This window comes from Pieris brassicae, chromosome 11 (genome assembly GCF_905147105.1).
Source record: "Pieris brassicae chromosome 11, ilPieBrab1.1, whole genome shotgun sequence".
Lineage (NCBI taxonomy): Eukaryota > Metazoa > Arthropoda > Insecta > Lepidoptera > Pieridae > Pieris > Pieris brassicae.
In genome coordinates this window covers 10,592,019-10,617,538 of record NC_059675.1, presented here as the reverse complement: position 1 = coordinate 10,617,538, position 25,520 = coordinate 10,592,019, and the positions used below count along the sequence as shown (strand labels likewise).

At 32.1% G+C, this 25,520-nt stretch overlaps 1 protein-coding gene across 7 annotated transcripts in view; it reads left to right on the top strand.

Annotated features, from left to right (window-relative positions):
- The window catches only part of LOC123716395, a 57,941-nt gene that overhangs the window by 24,076 nt on the left and 8,345 nt on the right, over positions 1 to 25,520 (top strand). For 5 of the 7 annotated variants that reach the window (XM_045672122.1, XM_045672121.1, XM_045672120.1 and 2 more), the window contains exons 3-8: positions 7,202 to 7,325; positions 17,500 to 17,708; positions 17,913 to 18,026; positions 19,246 to 19,431; positions 19,835 to 19,983; positions 20,591 to 20,735. In XM_045672122.1, coding sequence (XP_045528078.1) covers positions 7,202 to 7,325; positions 17,500 to 17,708; positions 17,913 to 18,026; positions 19,246 to 19,431; positions 19,835 to 19,983; positions 20,591 to 20,735 — 927 coding nt within the window. Of the gene's footprint in view, positions 1 to 7,201; positions 7,326 to 17,499; positions 17,709 to 17,912; positions 18,027 to 19,232; positions 19,432 to 19,834; positions 19,984 to 20,590; positions 20,736 to 25,520 lie in introns of all 7 variants that reach the window. The other 2 variants (XM_045672124.1, XM_045672123.1) reach the window with 2 other exon arrangements.

The following is a 25,520-nucleotide window of genomic DNA, read 5'->3' as shown; positions in this document are numbered from 1 at the left end:
AATGAGATAAACGTCGACGGCCACCCAAGTTGACTTGTAGGTTATTAATTAGACACCCTTCCGCTTTTAAGTAAGCACACATTTCTGTATATTGTTTGGGTTAATTCATAACATAAAATATACAATATGTATTTCTTATGTTTGTTTTATTGGTACAATTAAGCTATTCAAACCGTGTCGTTCAGTGAGTAATGTTGAATTTCAAGCCTGAGCACCATCATCTCATCATATTCTTCGGCTCTGAAAAAAAATCTAAATTAACTAAAATGAAGTTCCAAAATGTTTGTAAGGAATAAGAAATTATAAGGAATACTGTTAATTCCGTTGTTGTCATATTCATGTATCATATCTCTCTATCTAAAATAGCGATATTGATATAAGTCAAGAGCTAATGTTTGGGCGGTCTCATGGGAAATAACCGATATTTATCGTGAGCAACGGAAAATTAATCAGAGACGAACCGTAATACATATTATATTAGTCTAGCATTCATAAGGAATATCCTATATACGTACCAGATTAACTAACAATGAATGTTATAATAGCAATTAATATTCGTAATTAAGACAGGGCAATGTCGGGTCTGCTAGTACAAGATAAAAATCAACAGTATGCAATGACACAAGCTCTAAATGCAATCAGAAAACGTTAAATATTCCAAATAAACTGATTTCTATGAAAAATGAGACCTGGGTCGGATGACGGCATTCGTTAGGAGAATCGATGGCTCATACATATTCAGGGCGTGGACACAATTAGTCCTCTCCATAGTACTGAGCCGGACCGCCAATTATATTTGCGAATCGCTTTTTGCCACTAATTTGAATTGTCGAGTGTTCGCGGCGTGCGATCGTGTTACGATTACGATTTGGTTCTCGTTCAAATTTCGATTTGGCAATTACAATCGAATAACCAATATTGCTTCGCACTTATCTAATATTACGAATACTGCCGTTAAGAATCGGAATTGGTTTATGAATAATTTAAACCAGGTATGCAGAAATAGGCTGTATGGTAAATTAGACACATATTATCTTACATATCAATATCTTATTATCGAATGAGATCTAAGTTATAATATTGAAATTCAAAATATGGCAATACCTAGTAGGGCTTATTGCAAAGGTATTCTTATATTTCTAAATTATACTTTGCAGCAATTAAGCTTTTTTTTTGCAAACAATAGAATCTTATGTTCAATACTAGGAAATACTTATATTTTTATGAGTCTTGAGAGATTTTTTTTTCAATTGTTAGTTTTTGTTATATTAGAGACTTACAGGGAAATTAAATAAATCATGGTTTTCAAAAAACAAGTAAACACCTGTAAAAAATTGACTTTAGAATTCCTGACCAAAGAGGAGATATTTGAGGTCAAAGTGGCCAGTACAACAAAATGTCAATTTTATATGTTTTCACCCAACACTTAACACTCAAGCCAGGGAAGAACCACGCATTACTCGCGTCCATTATGTCCGGGATCTCCTATTTTGTACCCTAAGTATTTTTTAAAGAAGGATCAATAGAAAACTAAAGTATATTTAAAAAGTCTCGACCGCTCTACGCTCTTTATTTGCAAACTGGTAGTAAATGTAAATATGGAATCAATTTTATATCTTTTATGGAGACGTTCATAAGTGTACTTGGTTACCTATATGAATAAAGTTTTTTTGAGGTTGAGTTTAAGTTTGAGACATTTAATGTTGGCAGCATTTCCTTGCTGTATTATTATCATTGCTTATTCAAGCAATAGCTCTGGGGTCATCGGCCTATCGAGCAGGCGGCAAGAATCTTACTGTAACTGAAACAAAACCAAAGTTGGAAAGAAGACTCCTCTGCGGCCACATCAGATTTTGTGCTTGTGCAAAGGACTTGTGTTAGTCCCAATATCTCTACCACTACCACCTACACTACTACCACCAAAAATCCGATCCTCCAAAGAGACCGCCGCATTACGCCACCTATCCCGCAATATATATATAGCGGGATAGGTCGTCGTTATATATATATATATATATTACGTACGATATATATAGATGACCCCAAACATATATATATATATATCTGAGGGGATGCGATACCGTAAGCGAATATATATTATTTCTTGAAATTATTTCATTGTGAGCACATGAAAGAAACGCTGGAATAACTACAATTCCTGCGTACTCCCAATCCGCCAAAGGAAATGCTGTATTTCAAAAACATGTTTCAAAACGAACGTTTAAAATAAAAACCCACATTTTTAAATGATTATCCAAATCATGCAATATAACAAAATGATGACATCACACACAGTTATTTGTGGTTTGTTGTGTGCCGTTAAATTCTCATGCAGATATAAATAAAGTATCATTATCGTCTCTTTTCACACACTTAAAATATTTGTAACCACAATATTACTTTATTGTTTTATATTTTATATAAAAAGAATATTAAACGAATATTATAACAGAAATTGTATACACAAAATAACAAACCGATGTACAATCACAAATACATCGAGGACAGAACTTATGTCCAAAAGTATAGTTATTAAACGAAGGTCAACAGCTTTCGATACGTCCACTCTTTATTGTTAGTGGCGAATACACGATTTACATACAAACCCGTGTAACTAAGCCGCTGTGTATCGGGATTAAATTTTTTGATAGTTCTGAAAGCAATTTTGTTTGATTAGGACGGAATTTTCAGATCCATGTGACTGATCTTTACTCGTTTATTTTAATGGAGAATTGATTATAAATAAATTTTTTTTCCATTGTATTAAGTCCAACAGAGAATTATTAGCCTTGAGGATAATCGTCGCACTCTTAATCAGATCTAGATCATCTTTTATATTCAGAGGAAACTAGTATATCTTAGACTTTAAAAACTTGTTAAGAGTAGAATTTTTAAAGAACTTACAATACTTATCACCGACTAACACCACAATTTACTTATTAATTGTTTAATCACCTGCTAATCGTCTCAAACAATTAATTAAGAAAACTTAAAAAGCGGAAAACTGTCAATGGTTTTTTTTAAGTTACTAGAGGATACGAGGTGAAAATAAATCACCAAAAATGTAGATATTTGGTTTACACTTGCGTTGAACATATGAATATTTGTTGTAAAATATGAAACACTATGCGCGATTGTAGCATGCCGTCATCAATAAACGACATTCCTTAAATGATTTAATTGTTCCCATAATAAAGCCCTGTATTACGCACTGCGTGTCTAAAAGTATTTTATAAAAAATATATTTTTAAATGTATATAGGTCATCGCATCGAGTCTGTAAATTATGTATTTAACGCGGTCACTAATCTTTTGGACTCTAAGACAACAGAGGTAGGATCTTTACAATGAAAATTATGCGAGCTTGTAGAAATGGGAAATACAAGTACATTTACATCGAACTATGAAGCTTATCAAAATTGAGTGCCGGGCCTATAGATAATGACCACAGGCCAGGCATACTTTCGCAAGAATGACATTATTTTTTCAAAATACGCGACCTATTTCCACCTACCAGCATTGGTAATATAGAAAAGCAAACCAGTTCTGACTCGCGCGTCAATCAGATTAGGTATCAAGATGCACGATATATTGTGCTACACAAGCGACCAGGTGGCGTTGATAAACCACCTGGGCACAGGATGTGGTGAATTCAATAAAATTAAACTCATAATCGCCGACCTTCCGGATGTTGAGGTGCACACAGGCTTTTTGTAATAAGGTGGGACATCTAAAGTGAACCTGTCTATTGCTGTGTATAAAAAAAAAACTGAGTGTCGCACGTCTGTTAATAAATATTGTGAACAGCAGACAGTTACACGATGCTCTTATTGTTATAATCGTCATTCGTGCATCATTCCAGGCATGCACGATGCATACTTTCCTCTTCAATGATCTTGAAGAGAGAAATAATGATTGTAGAGGAAATCGCTTATTATTTACTAGGTAATAAATAAACTTTGTTTAACCGTCTCACAGCAATCGTCTCCGTACCATGTTTTTTTTCGATTCACTAATGCTTTGTTAAATGGAGTCTACATCGTAAAAGCAAAGTATTATCTACCTTTTTGTGTTTGTTTATAAAACAGGGGGCAGGCAGGTAGTTTTATCTTCTTCTGAATGTCTAGAGAAGCTCTCTATTTTTTTACTTATAGAGCGTAAGCTATAGTTATGGGCTCCCAAAAATTTTATAACATTTTTGAGATAGGAAGGAGTTTTAGGATTGAACAGGCTGGAGAACGTGAGCATCACGCCGCTGACGAATGGGTAAGCCTAGCCTATGGTCGTATTTCTCAGACCAAATATAAATCGGATACATACATTTTTGGAGACGATCCAGTTTATTTAGCAATTCCTCGTTTAGAGCGGACGAGAAAAAATCGGCGTAGTCCAGTAATGGCAGTAGGAGCGATTATGCCAGTGAGGTTTTAGTGCTAAAGGGAAGAAAATTACTAAGACGTCGTAGTATTATTTTTTTTATTTCTTAAAGTTTACTACATTATACATAGTACTAAATCTCTTTTATCTAAACATAAGTGTTAGAAAAAAAAAACATAATATAGGTATACAAGTTAAAATAAAAATACCAGAAATTTTTGTTAAGCACAAATAAATAAATAAAAACCTACAATACATAGCTTCAATCCGGTAAAAAAGTGATTTTTTTAACAAAAACCTAGAAAAACAGCGGATTAGGTTCGATAATGCTTTTTTTAAGCCAGTCAGCCCACTACTGAATATATCCAGTTCCAAATAAGTTTATCCCTTAATATCGCGGACAGTCAATCTTGAAAAGAGCGTAATACAAAAACCGCTAAAACTATGCATCGTTCTGGGATGTACAGTGCGTAAGTATGGTAATAATGTACTAGTAATTAACGTAATAAAGCTGGCTAGTATTTGAATTAGGATTAACTAACATATAATTAAGAGACGATTATATGAGCGATAAATATTACGTCATATTTTTTATGCCCAAACATATAAATGAACATGTGTGAATTCAGTACATATGATAAAACTTTAAATGTTATAAATGCCAATTAATTATTTACGCAACTCGACGTTTCCAGTTTTCATCAACGTATCCTCAATTAAGTTTTGTAAATATTTTTTGTATCAGATATTTCAATGTCGTGCAAACTAAACTTTATTTAGTTTAAATTTCATATAGAAACTCAAAAATAAATAACTTGTTTCCCTTTGATCATAAAAACTAAATCAGTATAATTTTACCCTTTTAATTACACTCTCATTCTAGTGTTTACGCTTTTTTTTGAAAAAAAAAGACAGGTTAGTACTTAAGTTAAAATAGCGTAAATATGACTTGTAGTAAATGACAAGTTTGTTTGTTTATGTGAAACGCCATCTTATAATATATTTAACTTTTAGGCGTTGAAGAAATATTTTACAGCAGATATAATAGCACATTATGATTAATAGATAAAGCCTAATCATAGTATCCCAAGTGATTATATAAGTTATAAGTTATGAATGATAATTATGGGGGTCAAACTTTGGGGTCAGCTTAAAATGGTATCTACCGCAGCCAATAGTACTATTAAGATGCGTTATGCTATCGTAACAGTACGCATTGTTTCAAATACCTAACATACTACTACTACAATAATATAAATACAATATTAATTATAAGGATTTCAATAACTGCTGGCCATAGCTTTTACCACAATTGACTGTAACTATTCTCTTCAATTTGTATTAGTGCTTATAAATGAACCAAAATAGGTTTGCATCTAATAATATGCCACTTTGTCATTTACTTGATGTGCATTATTTACAAGAGTTAATCATTCTTAACAATGCAAACAATATAACGTTTATTTACTTGGTTAGTCATATTTGTTCTTAATTTTCTTTAGGATTTAGTTGCTAATGCTAACCTTGAGTTAGAGCAAAGTTACAAGTAAAATATGACGTAAAACGTGTGTGTTTAAAGGCTATGTACAGGTTAATCGTCTCAATACAAAAGCTTGATCATTAAGACATTGTCAAGATCAAAGATCAACGCGTGTATTCTATTACTGTTCGTGGGTGGAAACGACAAAGCCTTTGAGGCGTCGTTAAATTCAAGATTTTCTTGTGATGCAGCGTTTACATTTGTAATCTTACTAAGACGAGTTAGTGTGCTTCACTTCAGCTACTTTATTGAAATTGAGGCAGAATAAAAATATATGGTATAGATGATAACAACCTCAAAAGATATAGATATGTAAGATAAGAGAGATATAGGATAAGATTAGATATCATATCTTGTATGATGCGAACCAAAAAAGAAGCTAGTGCTATAAATTAAAAGGTAGTTTTCCTAATAATCTATTAAATGTTTGCTTGTTCGATCGTTTTCTGTCAACGTCTACTGCCGGCTATATCTAGCAGTGGACCGCGATACTCTCAGTGGCGTTTCCCTAAATTTCCAATACAACTTGCCGAACGCACGGGTTCAACGCCTTCCCTCTACCCTCACCAGATCCTCATTCTATCTGAGGGCGGCCATCCAACGCTTCGTTGTCTGTTCCTCCATCTCTCGAACATCGGTTCTTCGCCTAATATCTTATTGAATACAAAATATAAATAAATAAATTGTACTGAAATTGAATGGAAACGACACACGTATGATTGACATGCACCATGAATTAACATTTAGAAGTCTGAAACACATGAAGGTGAGGATGATTTCAAATAAGGTGATTTGAATAAGCTAATACAGAAATTTCGGTGAATAAAATGGAATTTGAAAATCATGAAGTATTTCAATTAAGTACATTTACTAAAATCATTTTTATTTATAACAACATCTTATACAAACGCAATGTAAAGGAAGCACTAATACGACACTGCCCGCGAACAATGGACACTTCCGAGCTCACTCGTGATGTTCTTTCGCCTCTCCGCAGCGTTTTGGATTTTAAACCTTCCCTTTGTAGTAAAAATATTCAAAAAAATGCTCCTCACAGTTTTAACTGTGAGAAGAATTTTTTGAATCAGGATTTTCGATATTAAAGTGAACAAATGCTTTTTAAAACTTTTATTTAAAGCAAATTTATCTCAAAATTTGTTACAATAACAATGCGTGCGTCAATATTTTAGTGTTTATTAAATAAATATTGGTTATTCTGAGTTTATGGACGCTACCTAACTAAAACAAACAACAAGTAAATTAACATAACTAATTATCTTTACAGATGTGATTCAAATATGGTCAGTGCCAGGCAGTGAGACTCGCCTGCCTTGTAACCTGGCTGCGTCAGTTAGGGATGTTGCCATGACAATGTGGTTCAAAAATAACGACAGGATGCCCATATATACGTAAGTGTTATATGGTTACTACTATTGGTACTAGCTATCATACTATTGATAAAAAGAGACCTAATTCTGCTTGAAATTGAATTAAGAATATTAAATATAATACGTAAAAGATTCTAATTTCGAAAACAATTCAACAATACCTGACATCTACTGTACATGGCAATAACATGACCAGTTATTAAACGCAACTACTTAAATTTTATATGTTGAACGCTCCGAATTTTAAACTGGCAATAGTCTACGTAATCACTTAATAGTGTACTGAAATATATCCATGCGTAGTTAGACTAGAACTAATTTGGTAACATTTGCTCATAGCACTGTACACGGGGTCACAATAAATTATCACAGGCGTTGACACGTTGTGAACTATGTATATTCGCGCTGACAGTTCCATATCTTTATTAATTATCGTCGTGTACTATCATGCATAAAAGTGTCAAAGGTTACGGCAAAAAAAACAACAACAGAAACATTAACTTTGAAACTGTCTAACGATTAGTGAACGAGATTTTCTTAATAATTTTTAAAATCTGCAAACGAGTGCTGATTTCAATAGTAATCGTCACTATTCTTCCAATTTGACAACGGTCAAAGAACTTTTGTATCATTGATGTCCTAAAATACAAATACTATTGGTAGCGCACGTAACCAGCGTCAACCCGTATCAAACCCCAGACTGTCTAATCGCTCTTATGGGAGTTCATTGAAACGTATTTTTTCCCCGTGGGTACATATAGAGGAATTGAGCTGCAAAACGTCACAAAATGAGATAATTAATAACGTGCGATAGTGATGGATAAATATTAAATAACTTTGGTTAGAATCTTGACATAGCATTTATATGATTAAATATTTGTGTAATTTTTTTTTCACGAATACTAAAAAAGGCTTTTTTTTATTTATTCAGTCATATTGACATTGTTAGTAATTATAAAAAAATGTTAATTATTTAAACGTTATACGCTTAATTATTTGGGTTTTATTAATTATAGGATATTCAATGCAGACATACGTCGAACTGTTGTAACCCGAATTTGACTGATAATAATTGAACTCACAGGGAAGTCCTATGCATATTTTAATTAAAATTAAATCCACTCATTTACAAGACTTCTTTATATATATAGTTATCTTGAAAGTGAGGCAGGTTCTGCATAACGCACATAAATCCACCCGGCTTTGTACAGGGCGTGTGAAGCCATTCCTATGTCTCGTAAATACAGAGGTAATTAACTGTACCTGTCGAATCTCTAGCGACGTGGCTAGCTTCCAAATATAAGTTATATGGATTACAGTTATAAAGGGTCAGGGGTTTATGTTACAGTTGTCGATATTTACTTGTTCTAACTAATATAAATAGCAATCTATGAAAATATGAGATATTAATAGAAACCTTCAATTAAAAATGGATTTGTATATATTTCACAGTTTTTTACTATAAATATAACTTATGTGGCCATAAGTTCTGTTACAAATTAAAATCCATTTCAACTTTTAATTATTTTGAATTTGACACACATACATTATTTTAAAAACTTCTTTCCATTTTACGCCATTTCATATATTTTTTCATGCGAGTTATCAATTCACAATATGGAATGGGATGTTAAAGAAAATAGAATTCCAGTGATCGCCTTGCAAAAAGTGGGTATCGAGCCGTCGGTCACATTCCAGACACTTTAAAAGCTTGGTATCAGCCGTATGTTCGTATATTGTACTATCAACAGATACAACGACACTTCGTCTGTCGAAGACCAGAAAAAATCGGAGTGGCCGCGTGCTGTTACAACTACCAAGGCTGTTATGTTGTTAAAGCCAGAATTCATCGAAACCCCATTAGGAAGCAAAACATCTTATCGTGAGAAATGATGATTCCTCTAGGACTCTGTCGCGTATTATAAAATAAGACCTGAAGGTTATTGTCGATATACTGGTCGTGCCCTAAATCAATCTTTACAATTAAAGAGAGTGGATCAAAATGCCTTCTGTCGCGATACACAGGTGAAAAGCACACAAGCTTTACCGATGAAAAGTATTCACGATTGAAGAACACTTCAATAAGCAAAATGATAAATTCAAAGTTCTATAGAAGCTGCTCAAGTGGTCGGAAAGGTACAAGGTGGTTATCATCCTGCGTTAGTGATGGTTTCGTGGGGCGTGTCTTGGCTAGGAATCACAAAACTGCATTTTTGTTAAAAAGGAGTGAAAACTACAGCCAAAGTGTAAGATACAGTCTTGGATCGTGTTGTGCAACCTCTCAGCAGTTCACTTTTTAAAAATATACCTAGGACTTTCCAGCAGGGTTTAGCACCTGGTCTCTAGGCACGAAGTACCCAAGTCTGGCTTGAAAACAACGTTACGGACTTTATAAGAGCTGAAGACTGACCCTCATCTAGCCCAGACCTCAACCCTTTAGATAAATTATTGTCAGTTTTAGAGGACATGGCCTGCTCTAAAGGACACGGCGGTATTGAGTCTCTTAAAAATCTTCGTAGCAAGCAGTGGCGAAATCCACGGTGAAAACGGTGCGTAACGATTCGTGACCGAACAGATTAAAGGCCTGTTCAAGAGCCAAGGGCGGCCATTTTGAATAGAATACTGTTATATTTTTTACTCAATTTTTATAAATATGTAGGTATAAATTTTAATAATATTACTTCATTAAAAAAAATACATTTTCATTTGTAATAGAATTTATAGCTGGGCTGGGCTATTCTATATTGCTTTATTAAAACAAATGTAACTTGTACATCTTATTTCAATCAAATAATTCATTAAAAGTATCTTGTATGAAATTATCAGATCGATATTGGACTAAATACAGGCTTCTATTTTGTAGTTTAGCAAATTTCCTTTCCTATCCAACATCTAGGGGAGATAAAAGAGCGGTATCTTAGTGCACTTACTAGATTAACACACGAATACTGTGTGTTAATCTAGTAAGTGCACTCTACCTTATAAACAGTCAACGTATCGATCGGTTTGTGGGCCGGGCCTACAATAGCAAAAAAACGGAGCCCATATTTTTTTTCTATATTAGTTTTATAACAGGAAAATTTGTATTTTTGTTAATTATAAAGAAATAGGTCAAAATCTACTGCACCGATTACAAACATTATTTCACCGTTATATATGCTTATCTCTGAGGAATTTATATAACAAATGACGTACAAAGCTAGGACAGGATATTATTACATAACTATGTATTTCAAAGCTTTCTTCTATTTTTAAATTACAAATAGGTGAAACGTAAATGTGTTTTCAGAAATATATAATAAATGGAAACTACAATTTTTTCTCATCCATATTAATGCGGTATTGGATCTTGCTCTTTGTTCACATTCAAAGCGAAAAAATATATTTTTTTGGTGTGGCAGTCAATATAACATGATAGAAATGAAAATATTAAATGCAGACTTGAAAACATAGTACTTCACCAGTACAATGAACATAAACTTCTTATTCTATAACCAAACCAATATTTATTTAAATTTTTGACTTTCTTAGGTAACGTTTTATATAGGTTACCGTTAACCTGATTTTATAGTAGTATTATACAATTGACTTATATAGAGCACCCTTTATTTTCATGAAATTTAAATACGCGTACCCCATGCTAAATCGGTGTTTTTATCACAGTTCGGTTATATAACCTACTCCTTGTCCTACCTCCAAAGAGTTCTAATGAAAACTTCGGTCGTTATTGTACTTAAGAAGAATATAAAACTGCAAAAGGACAAGTCGATAACAGATAGTTAGGACATGGCAATAGTCCAAAAAACGTTACGAAGGTACGCCAATACAGATAGCGTTGCTTGAAACGAATACAAAACCTTAATTACTGAGCACGGCATAAACAACAGTCTGTGTAAATGTTCAGCCTAGAAATAAAATTGAATGCATTCATGTTTTGTGTAATCTACTGACTATTAGGATGAAACTATTTTGACTAGGATATTGGACGAAATGTGTTGTGTTACCGTATACTATGAACTTAACATGATAGATTTCTCCAATTTAATAAGCGACTAATATTAGATATATAAAAATTACTATAATAGTGTTACTGTGGAATAATTTTCTCTAACATGTTATGCTAATATGATGTCAGATCCAGTGGCTTGGATCATACCATTTAAGGGGCTTCCCCTATAACTCAAGAGTCGCCAAATATTATGTCTTAATGTGTTTCTTATTTCTGTCTAACATCAGTTTTTACATAGACAACTGTAATGAATCTCTTTAATTATGATTTATTATAAATGGAATACCAGAAAAAAATATCTTTATAAAAAATAAAAATATTATACAATAATTTTATTTATATTAAATAAATATATTTTTTAATTCTTTTGGAGACCACGAGATAATTTAATAAATAAAATGATATTTAATTAATTTATATACGGGGATGAAAATCCTATTGGGTTCTTTTATAGATTTGGATGGCTCCCCAATTTTAATTCTAAACTTAGATAGGACTTATTCTTTACTATAGCATAACCCTAAAAGTGAAACATTATTCTTTTATCTTTTTTTCATAATATAATTTTCATTAAATTTAACATAATATGAAACTAATTCTCGATGAAAAATATGTCATAACTGAAAGAAAATTACGGTAATAAAAGAGAATGTTCGCTTGCACTATGACAGAAAATTAAGTCTCGTAGTACCAGTCACTTTTACGACTTCAAGATCGTAATTTATATTTCAATTACTCTATTTTCATACACATGTGCAGTGTACATTACATAATATATTTTCATCGATGTGTGAAATAAAACTTGAGAGAAGAAGATTGTTTCACTCATACTTTCCTTATATTGCCAATCTGCCTTACCTTGATAAGAAATATATGATGAGTTAAGTCTAGCAGCTTTAAACGGTGCTTAAGTAAATGCTCAGTTATTTGGGCATGATTCAGCTTATTCAACAAGTTATTTTCGAGTTTCAAAAATTTACAAAAGCCACGGATTTTGTTATCTTTAAAATTATATTAAGACTAAATTGTGATCTCAATACTCCTGATTTGAATTGGTAACTTTATTTATTAATTTATCGACAACAGTTCTTCAACCTCCCTCCCTCCTTCCCAATTACAGTAGTAGAAAATTCAAGTTTATGTTATTTTAATTGAAAAGTCAAATACTAACCAGTGTCTTACTGGTGGACATTAATTTTTAAGTGCTCTGAAATTGTCTGACTCAGCCCTCCCAGAGCCCAGTTTATAGCCTAGATGCGGCATTAAAACAGGTAACTTTACGGCGCCCACTCCCTGCCTTGAGGTATTGTTTCTTTACCTTTGTCCGCAAATTGAACTCCCGATCTCATACAGTAATTTAAAATTGAATTTTACGATGGAATCATTGTAAAATCCTATTATTTCCTTAATACTAATAGCTCAGGTATTATTTCCTTTGGTATTTATATTGCTAGCGGTACAGTTTTAGGATTGATTCGAATTTATATTCTTACAGGTGAATGCAATAGTTTATTCAAGTCTCTCTCTTATGTTGCGACGAACTACTGATTTATGTACATTATATAGTTTAAAACGAGGATAAAAAAATAGTGGTGCTAAAACCCTTGGTTATAGCAGATTTCCTAATAGGCAAGTAGGTGATTAGCCTTCTCTGCTGGACACAACACGTCGTAGTTTTGGGTGTAAAGTTGGTTTCCTTACAAGGTTATCCTTCACGGTACGAGCGAATGTTAAATGTGCACATAGGAAGAAAAGTTGGTTATTGGTTCACAGCAGCTGTTTGAGGCAATGGATTGAATCGATCAAACAATGTTTCTACAAAGAAAACAGTAACCTTAAGCCGATTACACTATAAAGCCTGTCTAGAGATTGTTAGATAATTTACACGTCAATATTAAATGAAAATTCCATTGTTTGCCAAATATATATTGCATATATTTGAAGGCGTAACAAGTGAAACATCTTGTTTCAAGTAGTACAAACCTAACAAACACTATTAGGCAATGGATTGAATCGGTCGAATAATGTTTCTACAAAGAAAACAGTAACCTTAGCACGATTACACTATAAAGCCTGTCTAGAGATTGTTAGATAATTTACATGTCAATATTAAATGAAAATTCCATTGTTTGCTAAATATATATTGCATATAGCTTGGCTGGAACCCAAGTAGCGGGCGTAACAAAGGACTTTTAGGATTGCCATACACGAACCAATTGAATGATTATTATTTTGTGATTTAATAATACGGTTTAGAATGTGCAGACGTAGAATACGTTTAAACTTTAAACGAATCGATAATGAATGCATTGTTTAAATCGAATTAAAAGTAATATCTATGTTACAGGTTAATGACGTTATTAATCCCATTTACTTAATTGTTTTCCTTAATATTGTTTAATATAAACATTAATGAATTGAATATTATTAATATTATTAAATCAGTATTCAAGCCAAATGTCAGGTAAAAAAAAATACCATATAAGTGAAGTATTCTAAAAAAATATAATTCGTTTATTATGAACCTATACAAAAGAGATTTAGAATGCATAAATGAATTTAAAACTTTGAAATAACTCGACGAGACGACGGAATGACGAGCGTTTCATTTTAACAGTTTTATTTAAGTCCATGAAGTATATTAAACTCCAGCGTCGCAAGATTTATATCTTTACTTATCTTTGAATGAATGAAAACTTCTGAATCATGCATATACAATAAAAGCTATATAATTATATCACTTGATATTCTTCGATAACTTCAATTTATTTCTGATTCCATGCTATCGAAATCATCGATCATTGACCTCGATTCCCATAGATAGAATAGTTTTTTTTCGATAAGTACTCTAACACAAGCTATTCAATCGTTGAGATTAACACATATGAAAGGTATGTCTGCCTTATGGCCTACTAAGAGGTTGCAGGAATTCACTAAAAATGTATTTATTTTTTGTTGTTCGCTACATTTACAATGTAATGTTTCCAAGTGAAAGTGTTGTCTGTGAAAATTTCATAACGAATACGTTTCAAATAAGCAATTAAGATAATAAAAAAGTATAGTATTTTTGACGATTTATCACATCGGTCACAGTAAAGTATTTTAATGAGAGAGTTAATTGAATGTTGATATTATAGCTAGCATATTGATTTAAATAAAGCAGCGTCGAAAACGTTTAACTATCTGTCTGACCGAAAGCCAGCGTGTTGATTAACAATTTAAAACAAGACTCCGCCATGATTATTTCATTTGTTATTGTTATTTCGGTGTGATCGTGAAGAAAACCAAATGGTTAGTTTAGTCTTGTTGCCTAGGAACGTTTAGGAAACTCGTTAAACGTTTCGTTAACTCACTTGCCCGACGGAACTTAAGCGAATTGATTGAATATCTATTTTTAATTAACTATCTAGAGATCCAACTAACTCTCTTATTTAACTACTTTACTGCGACATATCTATTGCGATGGAAAACTGAAGGCTTGCGATGTAATAATAATAATATTTCACTCAAGCAATTTACCGATTTATTGCGGTAGAGTTAGAATAGGCAAAGTAACGCTCCTTTTAATTATAAAAAACTGTTATATTGTGATTGGTTATGGAAAGTTTTACAAACCAAGGCTAAGTCACACGCAAATTTAAAATTGATTTGTGAGCGCTGATACTGACAAAATTGTTGGAGTTATAACAGAGCAATTATCCGCCGCAGACGCTATGGTAGTGTAGTGTGTATTTTAATTTATCATACATAATCTGTTAGCGCATATGTGTCCTCCTTGTATCTCCAAATATCAGAGCTGGTAGATGTAGCACAGTATTTGCTTAAATATATCTATTAAACATATATGAACCATGTTCATAGCTATATCTATATATATATATATATATACTATATCAGTATATTAAACAAATTACTAAACAAATATTTCATAAAATTATACTATGATAACTTATTATATTGGCATTATTTGAATAGTAATCTAGTCTTCTCTATTATGAAACTCGTGTAGCAACTTCTCCAAAATATTTCCACACGCTTTTGTCACAGTGTTTTGCGATTCTATTGCAAAATTTGCTTGCCATGCGCGAGATACCTTTATATCGAAGCGTTGCTCCACGTCACATCTGGAGGCCGATATTGAGATATTCGAGATTAGATTGAACACTACGCGGTAATGTTGTAAATTTAATTTTTGTTTAACTAATTTATTTAACTAATTTTTTTACACTTATGAGGAAAGTGAAAATAGTGTAGTGACACTTCATGTCATCCAAATAAACAGCATTGTAGTTTAAAATAATTTGTCAAACAATAATAGTCAATGTCACACTGACATATTTTGCTAGTTAAACATTAATAGATGTAGATAGATAACAGACATATAAGCTTGTATCAAATTTATTTGGAAGAAATTTTATATTATCATTTTTAAACTGAAATACTTGTGAAATAACATAAGCTAGAAAAGTCACTCGATTTTCTCGACCGATTTAAATTTGTTTACAAAGGTTTTTATTATAACTAAAACTACAAAGTATAAAAACAAATTAAACTACCATTAGAGTTTAAAACGCTGAAGGAATCAATCAATCAAGGAAATTACAAAAATCTAAATAACATCTTTTACAGAATGTTTCAACTTTCTGAAAGTAGAATAATTAAGGTGCAATTAATTTTAATTCCTCAGTTCTTTTAAGTGAGTAAACTAATACTAATTAGTAAATAAAATGAAATTTATGGTGTAATGTAAATTAATACAATAAAAAATACATTTACAACTCACACAGAGTTGTAAATATATTAACAATTTACGGAAATAAATATTAACGTTATACATAGAATATATATATATAACCATTTTATGCATTTGGGACTAGGCTGAAATGTATCAAGCTTTCCTATATATATAAACTCAGCCTTTCCTTACGCCAAACTTCAGTGAGAACCTGCCCAATTTGATTTTTAGTATCATTAAATCAATTACAGAGGAAGCAAGAGCACAAGTATATTCTTATAACGTTTCGAATCATACTATGTCTCCTTATAATCTTACCTCAAGAAGATATTGCATGTATGTGTGTATGTTAAGTATTAATTTTCAGCCTAAGCTTATTCGTCTATGGCGTACCAATGAAACAACATTATCATAGATAACATATTTTTCCACCATTCATTTGAATGTTATTGATATATAAAATATCTTATGATAAAAACAAAGTCTACATATTCCATAAATAAACTTTATTGATTCGGCGAGTAGTTTCGATCAAATATTTTTCTTGGCTCCCTGGAGCGGTTCCAAGTACAGGGGCGGTACTGAATAGCTTCCTTCCGAAAACCACAGCCAATATAATTTGAGTGGTTCAGTAAAAGTGTTTATTAAATGTTATTTCCATCCTTCATACCTCAACAAAACCTGTAGTGTTAGGTGTGTATTTATTTCTATCTTTTGTTTATAGAGAGGTTTACTTAGAACCTTTTTCTTTGCAAGGAACTATTAATGGCGAAAAAAATAGAAAAATGTGTGGATTCAGATTGAGTTAGAGCTGGTGATATACACACTGCGCGAACCTGGCTAGTTAATTTGTAACTGCAAATATAAATAAATTGATTAAATCTTGCTTTGTCGTAATTTTGTTTACTATATGTACGTATACTGCACCCAGATGTAAAGAGTTGTTTTAAAATGAGTCAATGGAGGAAGTGCGCACAATTTGGCATCACTTGTGTTCTATGATTTGGAAAAAAAATTCAGCCATATTCTAACAATACGTCGCATCGCATACAAAGGGTTCTTTGCATTTTATCGTTCACATAGAAGAGTACTCTTGTATATAATGTATTTAATTTAACGAATCTAATATATAATGATTGTCTATATAAATCGTTTATTAGTTCGAGTCCATTGGTCCTCCATCAGAACTGTCCCGCGTTCCCTGTACGCACTGTCAAAAGTCAAGATAGCACCTCAACCCACCTGGACTCCAAAATAAATCTCAATGATTTACCAAAGCAACATTAAAATCAACTGACTCGAAAACTTCTCTGCAATAGTCCCTTAATGGAAACTATGTAACATAATGCTACGATCAAATAAACTGTGTTGCCGCCGGCCATAAAACTCTATTAAAAACGTCATCATTTACTTCTCATTTACATAAGGACTAATTTAAAATATTGTTTCAGTGTAGACTTTAGAAACGGACCACCAACACATTGGGCTCTGGCAGGCGAGTTCGAAACAAGAGCTCACTTTGTCCTAAACGAATCAGATACCACCGCAGCCCATCTAGTTGTTAATAACGTTACTCAGTATGACGAAGCATTGTACAGATGTAGGATAGACTATATTGATGCTCCTACAAAAAATTATAAAGTCAATTTAACAGTCATTGGTAAGCATCTGAAACTACATAGAAAAAGTTTTATATTTTTTATTATTTATTTATGTAATAAAAATAATTGCTGCTCCGTTTTTATATTTTAATTGTTTAATAAAAAACTATATTTTACACAAATAAAGTCCTCACGATAAAAATATTATATTTAAATTGAACAAGTACATTGTTCTATTTTTATAAAATAGTTATTTATTACAGTACCTCCTGACCCACCCAGAATATATGATAGCGAGGGTCGAGAGATCACTGGCAACTTGGCTGGACCTTATCGAGAAGGACAGGAGCTCAAGCTGTCCTGCCAGGCTCCTGGTGGTAAGCTGTAACATATGTTATCTATAGTAAAAATTGAAGTGCATCATTAAGAATGAAATTGTCAGATTTACATTTCACCGAAAATACTAATAAATGACTGAAAAAGAGTTTATATAAAACGACAATATAGATTTCATCTAAATATTTAAATGAGTTAATTCTATTTAGATGATGTTTTTTGTATGCCCTTTTAGGTGGCGCCTTATCAACTTTCGTGATAAATTTCAGCCAATAAATATTGGGTGTCTCAGCGCCGATGTTAAATATTTAAAAAAAATGTTGTATTTGTACTATTATAATTGCAGTCAATTATAATGTATTAGTGCGGCTAACACCGTCAAGATGTCTTCCATCACGGTGAATGCGGTCTTCAAAGCGCACTAGTGAATTCGCAGAGACGCGGTGCAGGACGTCAACTGAAATGGCTCTTACTTTTGTCGTTATTTTAGTCTTCAACTGTTTAAAATTCGTAAGTGGGGTATCATAAACTCTTGCTTTGAGTTAACCCTATAAAGATGTCAGCTGGGGTTAAGTAGGGAGATCTGGGTGGCCATTATATGTTTCCAAAGCAGCTTCAGATTTTTCCCGGAAATAACGCTTTTTGATTTTGCACCTCGGTCGTTTTCGAAGAAAAATGGCCCGATGATTTTCTAAGCCGATATTGTACACCAAATAGTAACTTTGGGGCTGTCTAATGCTTTCTGATGTTTTTGTTTTGGATTGATGACCTGTAATGGCAATTTTGACGATTAACTTACTGTTCGAGGTTAAAGTATGACTTATCACTAAAATAAACATTGTCCATCCCATTTTCCTCTGAAAAAATCACAACATCTCCTAAAGGTAAATTCTTCGATGGTTATAGTCTTCTGGTATAATTTTTGGACTATTTGGATCTTATACGGTAATCTTAAGTCCACGGCAAAAATTTTATTAACATCCCGTCGCTCTGAATTTTTCTACCCACGACTTAATTAACTTAATCACTTTCAGAGCGATTACAAAATTGCGTTGTGATTCATTCAACAAATACCAATTGCAAAAGTACGCCACTACTGCATACGCGCGCGATATACCGATTAAATATCCGCATTCGTCACCTACCGAACGCTACCCGCATGTTACTGGAAATTTGTGTTTAAAGTTTTAAAGTGCTGAGACACCCTTTATTAAAGCCTACTAATAATATAATAACTTAAATATCAGTTCATGTTTCAAGGTAAGCCCTTGCCTGATATCACTTGGTACCATGGCAATGAACGGCTAAGCATCGCTAGAGGCTCGTTCAATTGTCAAGTGCACATAAAAAGCTTATCACGTGAAATGAGTGGGGCAAAATTACGGTGCAGAGTTGACCCGCCCCTATTGCAGCACTTAGTCAAAGATGTTTCGCTTAAAGTTTATTGTAAGTACATTAGTGTAAAATACGTGGAGTTATAGTTTGAAGTCTACACTAAATGGAGCATACGCAACAAATAGTGTTTGTTTTTAGCTTAAGACGTCCTTACGTTTTTATTCACGCTATGAGAAATTATAGCGAACATAGAAAAGGAAGTTCCACCGGTGTTAGAACGCACGAAATCATAATTCACTAAATTAAGCTTAATCATAAGGCTGACCAAATTTATTAGATATATTTGCTGCACTATTTTTTTTTTGTTATATATGACAATTTAATTAAAGAAACAAGAAAGACAGATTTGTAAAAATATATGTAAATCTAGTGATAAAATATGTATACAATATTATCTAATATTAATTGTTTAGTAAGAACAATGAATTAGAACATTTGATATTTTTTTAAATAGTGAAGCCTCAATATGTAAGAGTTACTGGAAGCGGAGCGACTCGCGCTGCCCACGAAAGATCATTCGTTTGTACAACGCGCGGGTCAAAACCAGCCCCAAATATCGACTGGTTTATAAATGCGCAAAAAATTGACTCAGGGCTTACGCAGGTAATAGATAGATTTTAGAAATAGATTTTGTTTTTAACTATATAGCAAACGTAAAAGTTTTATAATAAACATTAACATATCAATACAGTTACCAAAATACAATCAAAACCGTTTACGACGACATCGTTTACAAAAATATACCGGCTATATTGACCAAAATCAAAGGTCCTGAATCATATTGTATTAGGTACTTAATAACAACTTCATCGGCTGTTACGACCAAATATAAGTAGTCCCTTCGATGTTGTTATAACAGATTTTGACTGTATTATATAACATTTATTAGGGAGATATTCCGGAATACTTTCAGCATAATACTTAGTTTCTGGTTGTACTAATTACATCTACAAATAAGATGAAAGAACGATGATATTATGTAACGATTTTAGAATGAAGATAGTGTATTCAATACTACGGAACATCTACGAACTATCGTAGAGGCTCGTAGCTTCAGTAGATGATGCTACAAGACAACGGACATTCAACTTTTAAAGATTTTTCTAACATTTCGTATTGTCCTCTGACAAAATGATTTTAGTTACAGATACGTTAAAAATAATCATGTTTAATTATATTTTTTAGTTTTAAAATGTTTCTCCGCTAATAGGTGGAAGTTGATGGACAATTAACAAGAAGTATTCTGACATGGCGTGTAAGACGAGAAGATAGTGGCAGAGAACTGGTCTGTCGCGTTTCCAACCCATGGTTCCCAGCCTATACTCTTGAAGATTCTATATTACTAGAAGTTATTTGTAAGTTAAAATTTAAATTTTTAAAAGCAAAAATGTACATTTATTTGTTTTACCTACTTTGATAAGTAGGTAATGTAATATAATCACTGTTAGACAGGGTAGATTTTTATTGTCTTTTGTTAAAATAGATTTTACACATTAAGAAAAACACTTTTTGAACGGATTAAAGCTATGTATTATTATTAAAACTTATAATTATTTACATAATTCTAAATTTTAATTTTTTTACCGACGCTTCGCGTGCTTTTCAGCGTGCGTGGTCACGGCGATTGTGGCCTGTCTTATATAGAGCAAACTAAACGTAATATGTCCAGCAGACTCAAAGAGCACATCACAGACATAAGACATAGACGACACACAAAATTAGCAGTCTGTAAACACACACTAGATAGGTCTAATCATTATATACGCTTTGACCAACCGAAAGCACTTGCGAAAGAAAAAAGATTCTTCCCAAGATTGGTACGCGAAGCCATTGAAATAAAAAAAAACACCCCAATTTCAATAGAGAAGACGGCCTAAAATTATCAAACACCTAGGATCCAATAATATCCAGATTAAAACACGAAGACAAACAATCCGCGAAAACATAGGACACCGTGAATCATTTTTGCAAAAACCCGTCATGTTTTAGTCGATATCAACTTCGGGGCAATAAATACAGATAAAACAACTTTCTCTGCAGCTGTGATACTTTTGACATTTAACACCTCTTGTCTTCAGTCACTGTAACCACGCACGCTGAAAAGCACGCGAAACGTCGGTAAAAAAATTTAAAATTTAGAATTATGTAAATAATCATAAGTTTTAATGATAGTACATAGCTTTAATCCGTTCAAAAAGTGTTTTTCTTAAAGGGTAGATTTTTATTTATTATAAAAAAAACTACCCTATCCAACAGCACCCATAATGCTGGCAGACTTTTATAGTCGTTTGCCGATACACCTTGGAAGTAATGCATTTTAAAATATATTTGCTATTAGTCATTATTGCATGTTATCATTCGTTAAAATATAATCATTATCGGATGTCGAGTCAGAATACGAATGCGTATCACCTCGATGTCCACCGTTCCACAACTTAGCGGTTTTCTGGTATTTCCGAACTAATTCGATTTAGGGTCGTTCAAGAAAAGAGCATACCAATTATTACTGAACCATGATGACAATTACGTTTTTTGCTCTACGTTGATTTCTCTTGGATTATTTCACAATAAACATGTAGAGAATAAAAGTAATATACTTTTATATCTATTTATTTTTTCTTGTCTCATTTAAATGCAAACCTACTAGCAAGCTATTGTGGTTGTAAACAGTTTATAAACGCACGTACTAAACAATAAACAAAGTTACAATACAAACAACGTGATAATTGTACTGGTGCATACTTTGTGCGGACTTTGCCAGAAGCGTTGTGAATGGACAATGAATTTAGACTTATTCAATTCAATTTTATGTTATGTTCTGTTAATTAAATTTATTAAATTTATTAATTTGAAAGTGAATGTTTTATATTTAACGTTGTAAAACTTTGTTGGTGTCATACAATTACATACTGTTCGTTCCTCGACACGACACGTTTTTCTGGTGCGGATATAAAGAGTTTTGTTGCTATTCCGAAATTTTTATATGTAATTTCTGAATATAATAACTCTAATAGAAGCATTTGTTTTAGACGATATTCCTTTTTATTACATCTTCTTTGATATTTGCTGCATGCATTGAGTCAATGTTATGTGAAACGCGATTAGGTTACATGAAAGATGTTTGAATTGTAAAAGAGGTATGCACAGAACAAAAAATCGTAGCAAAAGTCATGATTCTTAACATGGTGGTATAATTCTTAAGTTTTCTAGTTTTCTGTGCAATTTTCTTATTTTTTTCTTTCATAAGAACCTTCTCCTGATAATCACTATCACAACAAAAAAAATATTAGCAATCGGTCCAGTCGTTCACGCGTGATTCTGTGACCAAGGAAAATAGGGATTCTTTTATATATATATATATATATACGTTAGGACTCGTTCCAACTTCGCACGTGTGGTCCGTAAACCCTTAAATATAATTAAAACTTTCCTGATCCTAATGATGTAATTAAAGTGGATCATTCTAGATAATTCTGTAATACTGTATAATATAATTTTATACCGTAGTGTGTGTCGCGAATAGACATACATACAGATGCAGCCGAGGATTTGTCTTTAAATAATGTAAATGTATATATGCTGTCGGTAACTGCGTTGTACGGCAACCCCGACCGTTATTTATACAATTATCTTTGCAAATCCGACTTATAAAGGTCTTTTACTTTTTGTAGTCAATGACACTTACAAACGTCGTCACTTTTATTGTTAAAAGATATTAAGTGTAGATTTGAAATGTTGTGTAAAATGCTACGGTGGTTTTAACATCGCTCTATGTCTCTATGGACGGCTACTACTACTTTAACATTTATTTACATGCTTCAACAGCATTCTAGTTTTATTTGCTAAGCTTTTCTCAAATTCTAACCAAATGGGAAATGTACGTAACTAACTCACACAATAATTAATTAAATTACAATGTTCACGATTTGAGAAGCACTCGTGCCTTTAATTACTTAAAGGTGACATTTTGTGCAGTGTTCTATTTATTTATTATTTAAATATTTTATATATTTATTGACTTGAGAAATTTCATTAAATGTTATTTTCTTTTAAATAGTAAATAGCCATTAAATCATTTTTGGCGACCTGACTGACAATATGTCAATCCGTGACAATTGCAATGAAAAGCTTAGGACGGCCCTCTTTGAAATAAAAATATATTTTAATAATATTTTAATTTATTATATTTATTTAAGTTTAACTATAATAGTTAAGTACATGTGGATATTCTTATTAAATTTTAATAGAATATTATTAGAAACATTTTCTTGAGCCAGTTTTTTCTGCTATTCAGGACAGAGACAAATACAATCAATCAAAAACCATGCAAATTTTGTAAAAATCTCGATTTAAATGTGTTTTTTTATATAGAACAGGGGGTAAGCGGGTAGGAGGCGACACCGTCAATGCCACAGGGCTAGCGAGTTCATTGCTGGCCTTTTAAGTTTTGGTACGCTTCAGTTTGTTTGTAAAATCCCGACTTTTTAGATATAGGTTCTATGATTCCTAAATATATTTTAATGTTGTTTAACAATACTGATAATGTTATTTATATATAAACAAATAATAAAGTAGTTTAAGGCCCTATCCCAGCATGAATTTCTGAGTCAGTGTCTCGGGGTGGACTGCGGTACGCAATGGAGAGCTGAACCACTGCCGCGCGCCGGCATAACAATTGGCCCGTAATAACAATTGGTTTTGTAAAACATTAAATTAATATAATTTTATCATTTTTTTTCCGACCATACCATAAACCATACGCACTTAGCCGTAGTTTTTGATGGTAAATGGAAACTAATTAAGATATGTAATAAAATACGACATAGTATATTCAACGTTTTGTCAACCTTCGTGTTATGATGTTTTTCTACAATTATTTATGGTAGTAACTTAAGCAGGTACTTACTCATTACATACATAAATAATTAAAATTTAGTAACATTTGATGTTATAAATTTATAAGCTCTAAAATATTTTTTTGAAAACAAACTTAACATCGTATTCAGATTAAATAAAATAACTATTTTATTATGCTTGGTATTTGAATAATACATAAAACTACTACTGCTGTTAAACGTTGTAGGTACCAAAAACAGAGTTCAGTTTTGGTTGAAAAAAAAATCAACATTGATTGCCGACCAAAATCAATTTTTTCTGAAGAGTTATCATACGTCCTTATAATAGAAATATTATGAATAAAAGAGATACAGAACTGTTCAATACTTTGAATCATATACAACTTTATTATATACTTGAAAATAAAAACAAATTTTGATCATTTTAGTATATTGAAATCTCAAAATTGTGTCTTTTAAATTCTTGAAAGTTAAATTGAAACATTAAGATTTGATGTACGAATAGAAATACCACATATCACCTCCGCTTTTTCACAAACAAAGCACAAAAAGTAAGTTATAGTGAAAGCGTTAAATGTTTATATTTCACATGTTTAGTTTCTTTTTACATTGGTTTAGTCAAGTAAATAGGTATTTTAATGTACCCTTTGATTAAGTGGTTTGGCCATATTATTGAATATCTTGTACAAATATCGCCTTCATTAATTTGATAATAATCTTGAAAGTGGTTTAAAAACGACTTAATTTATGAACTCAAAGGAGTTCTAGCATTTTCCATCTTCTGTTGTCTCCAGCCATCTATTAAAACACATGTTTGGATATAGAACATAAAATAGTATTTAATTTATAAAACATTGATTGAATGCTCTAAACCCCGACCAGGAAACCGGTTTCAATTTGAAAGAACAATGACCAATTCATTCGATAATGTACTATTATATACATTAAAATGTATATACAATAAAGATAAACTAAAATCTATATTTAAGTTTACCTAAATATCATAGTTGTATAATAATTCAATTTTCATATAACGAGAGGGAGTGAAATTTAGAGATTGTCTCCGATCTATTGTGGGTAAAATCGAAGATTGCTGAATCTGCATTTATTCATGTGTCTCGACATATAAAAGTTAAGGGCCATGGGTGATGTATCAATAAAAGTACTTAAAATTGCATACAATATCTATACTCCAAGAACAAGAGAGTAACAATAAGGTGTTGTATCATATAAAGTGTTGGCGCCTTAATGTTACACTTATATTGTTTTGCTTTTGTTAAATAT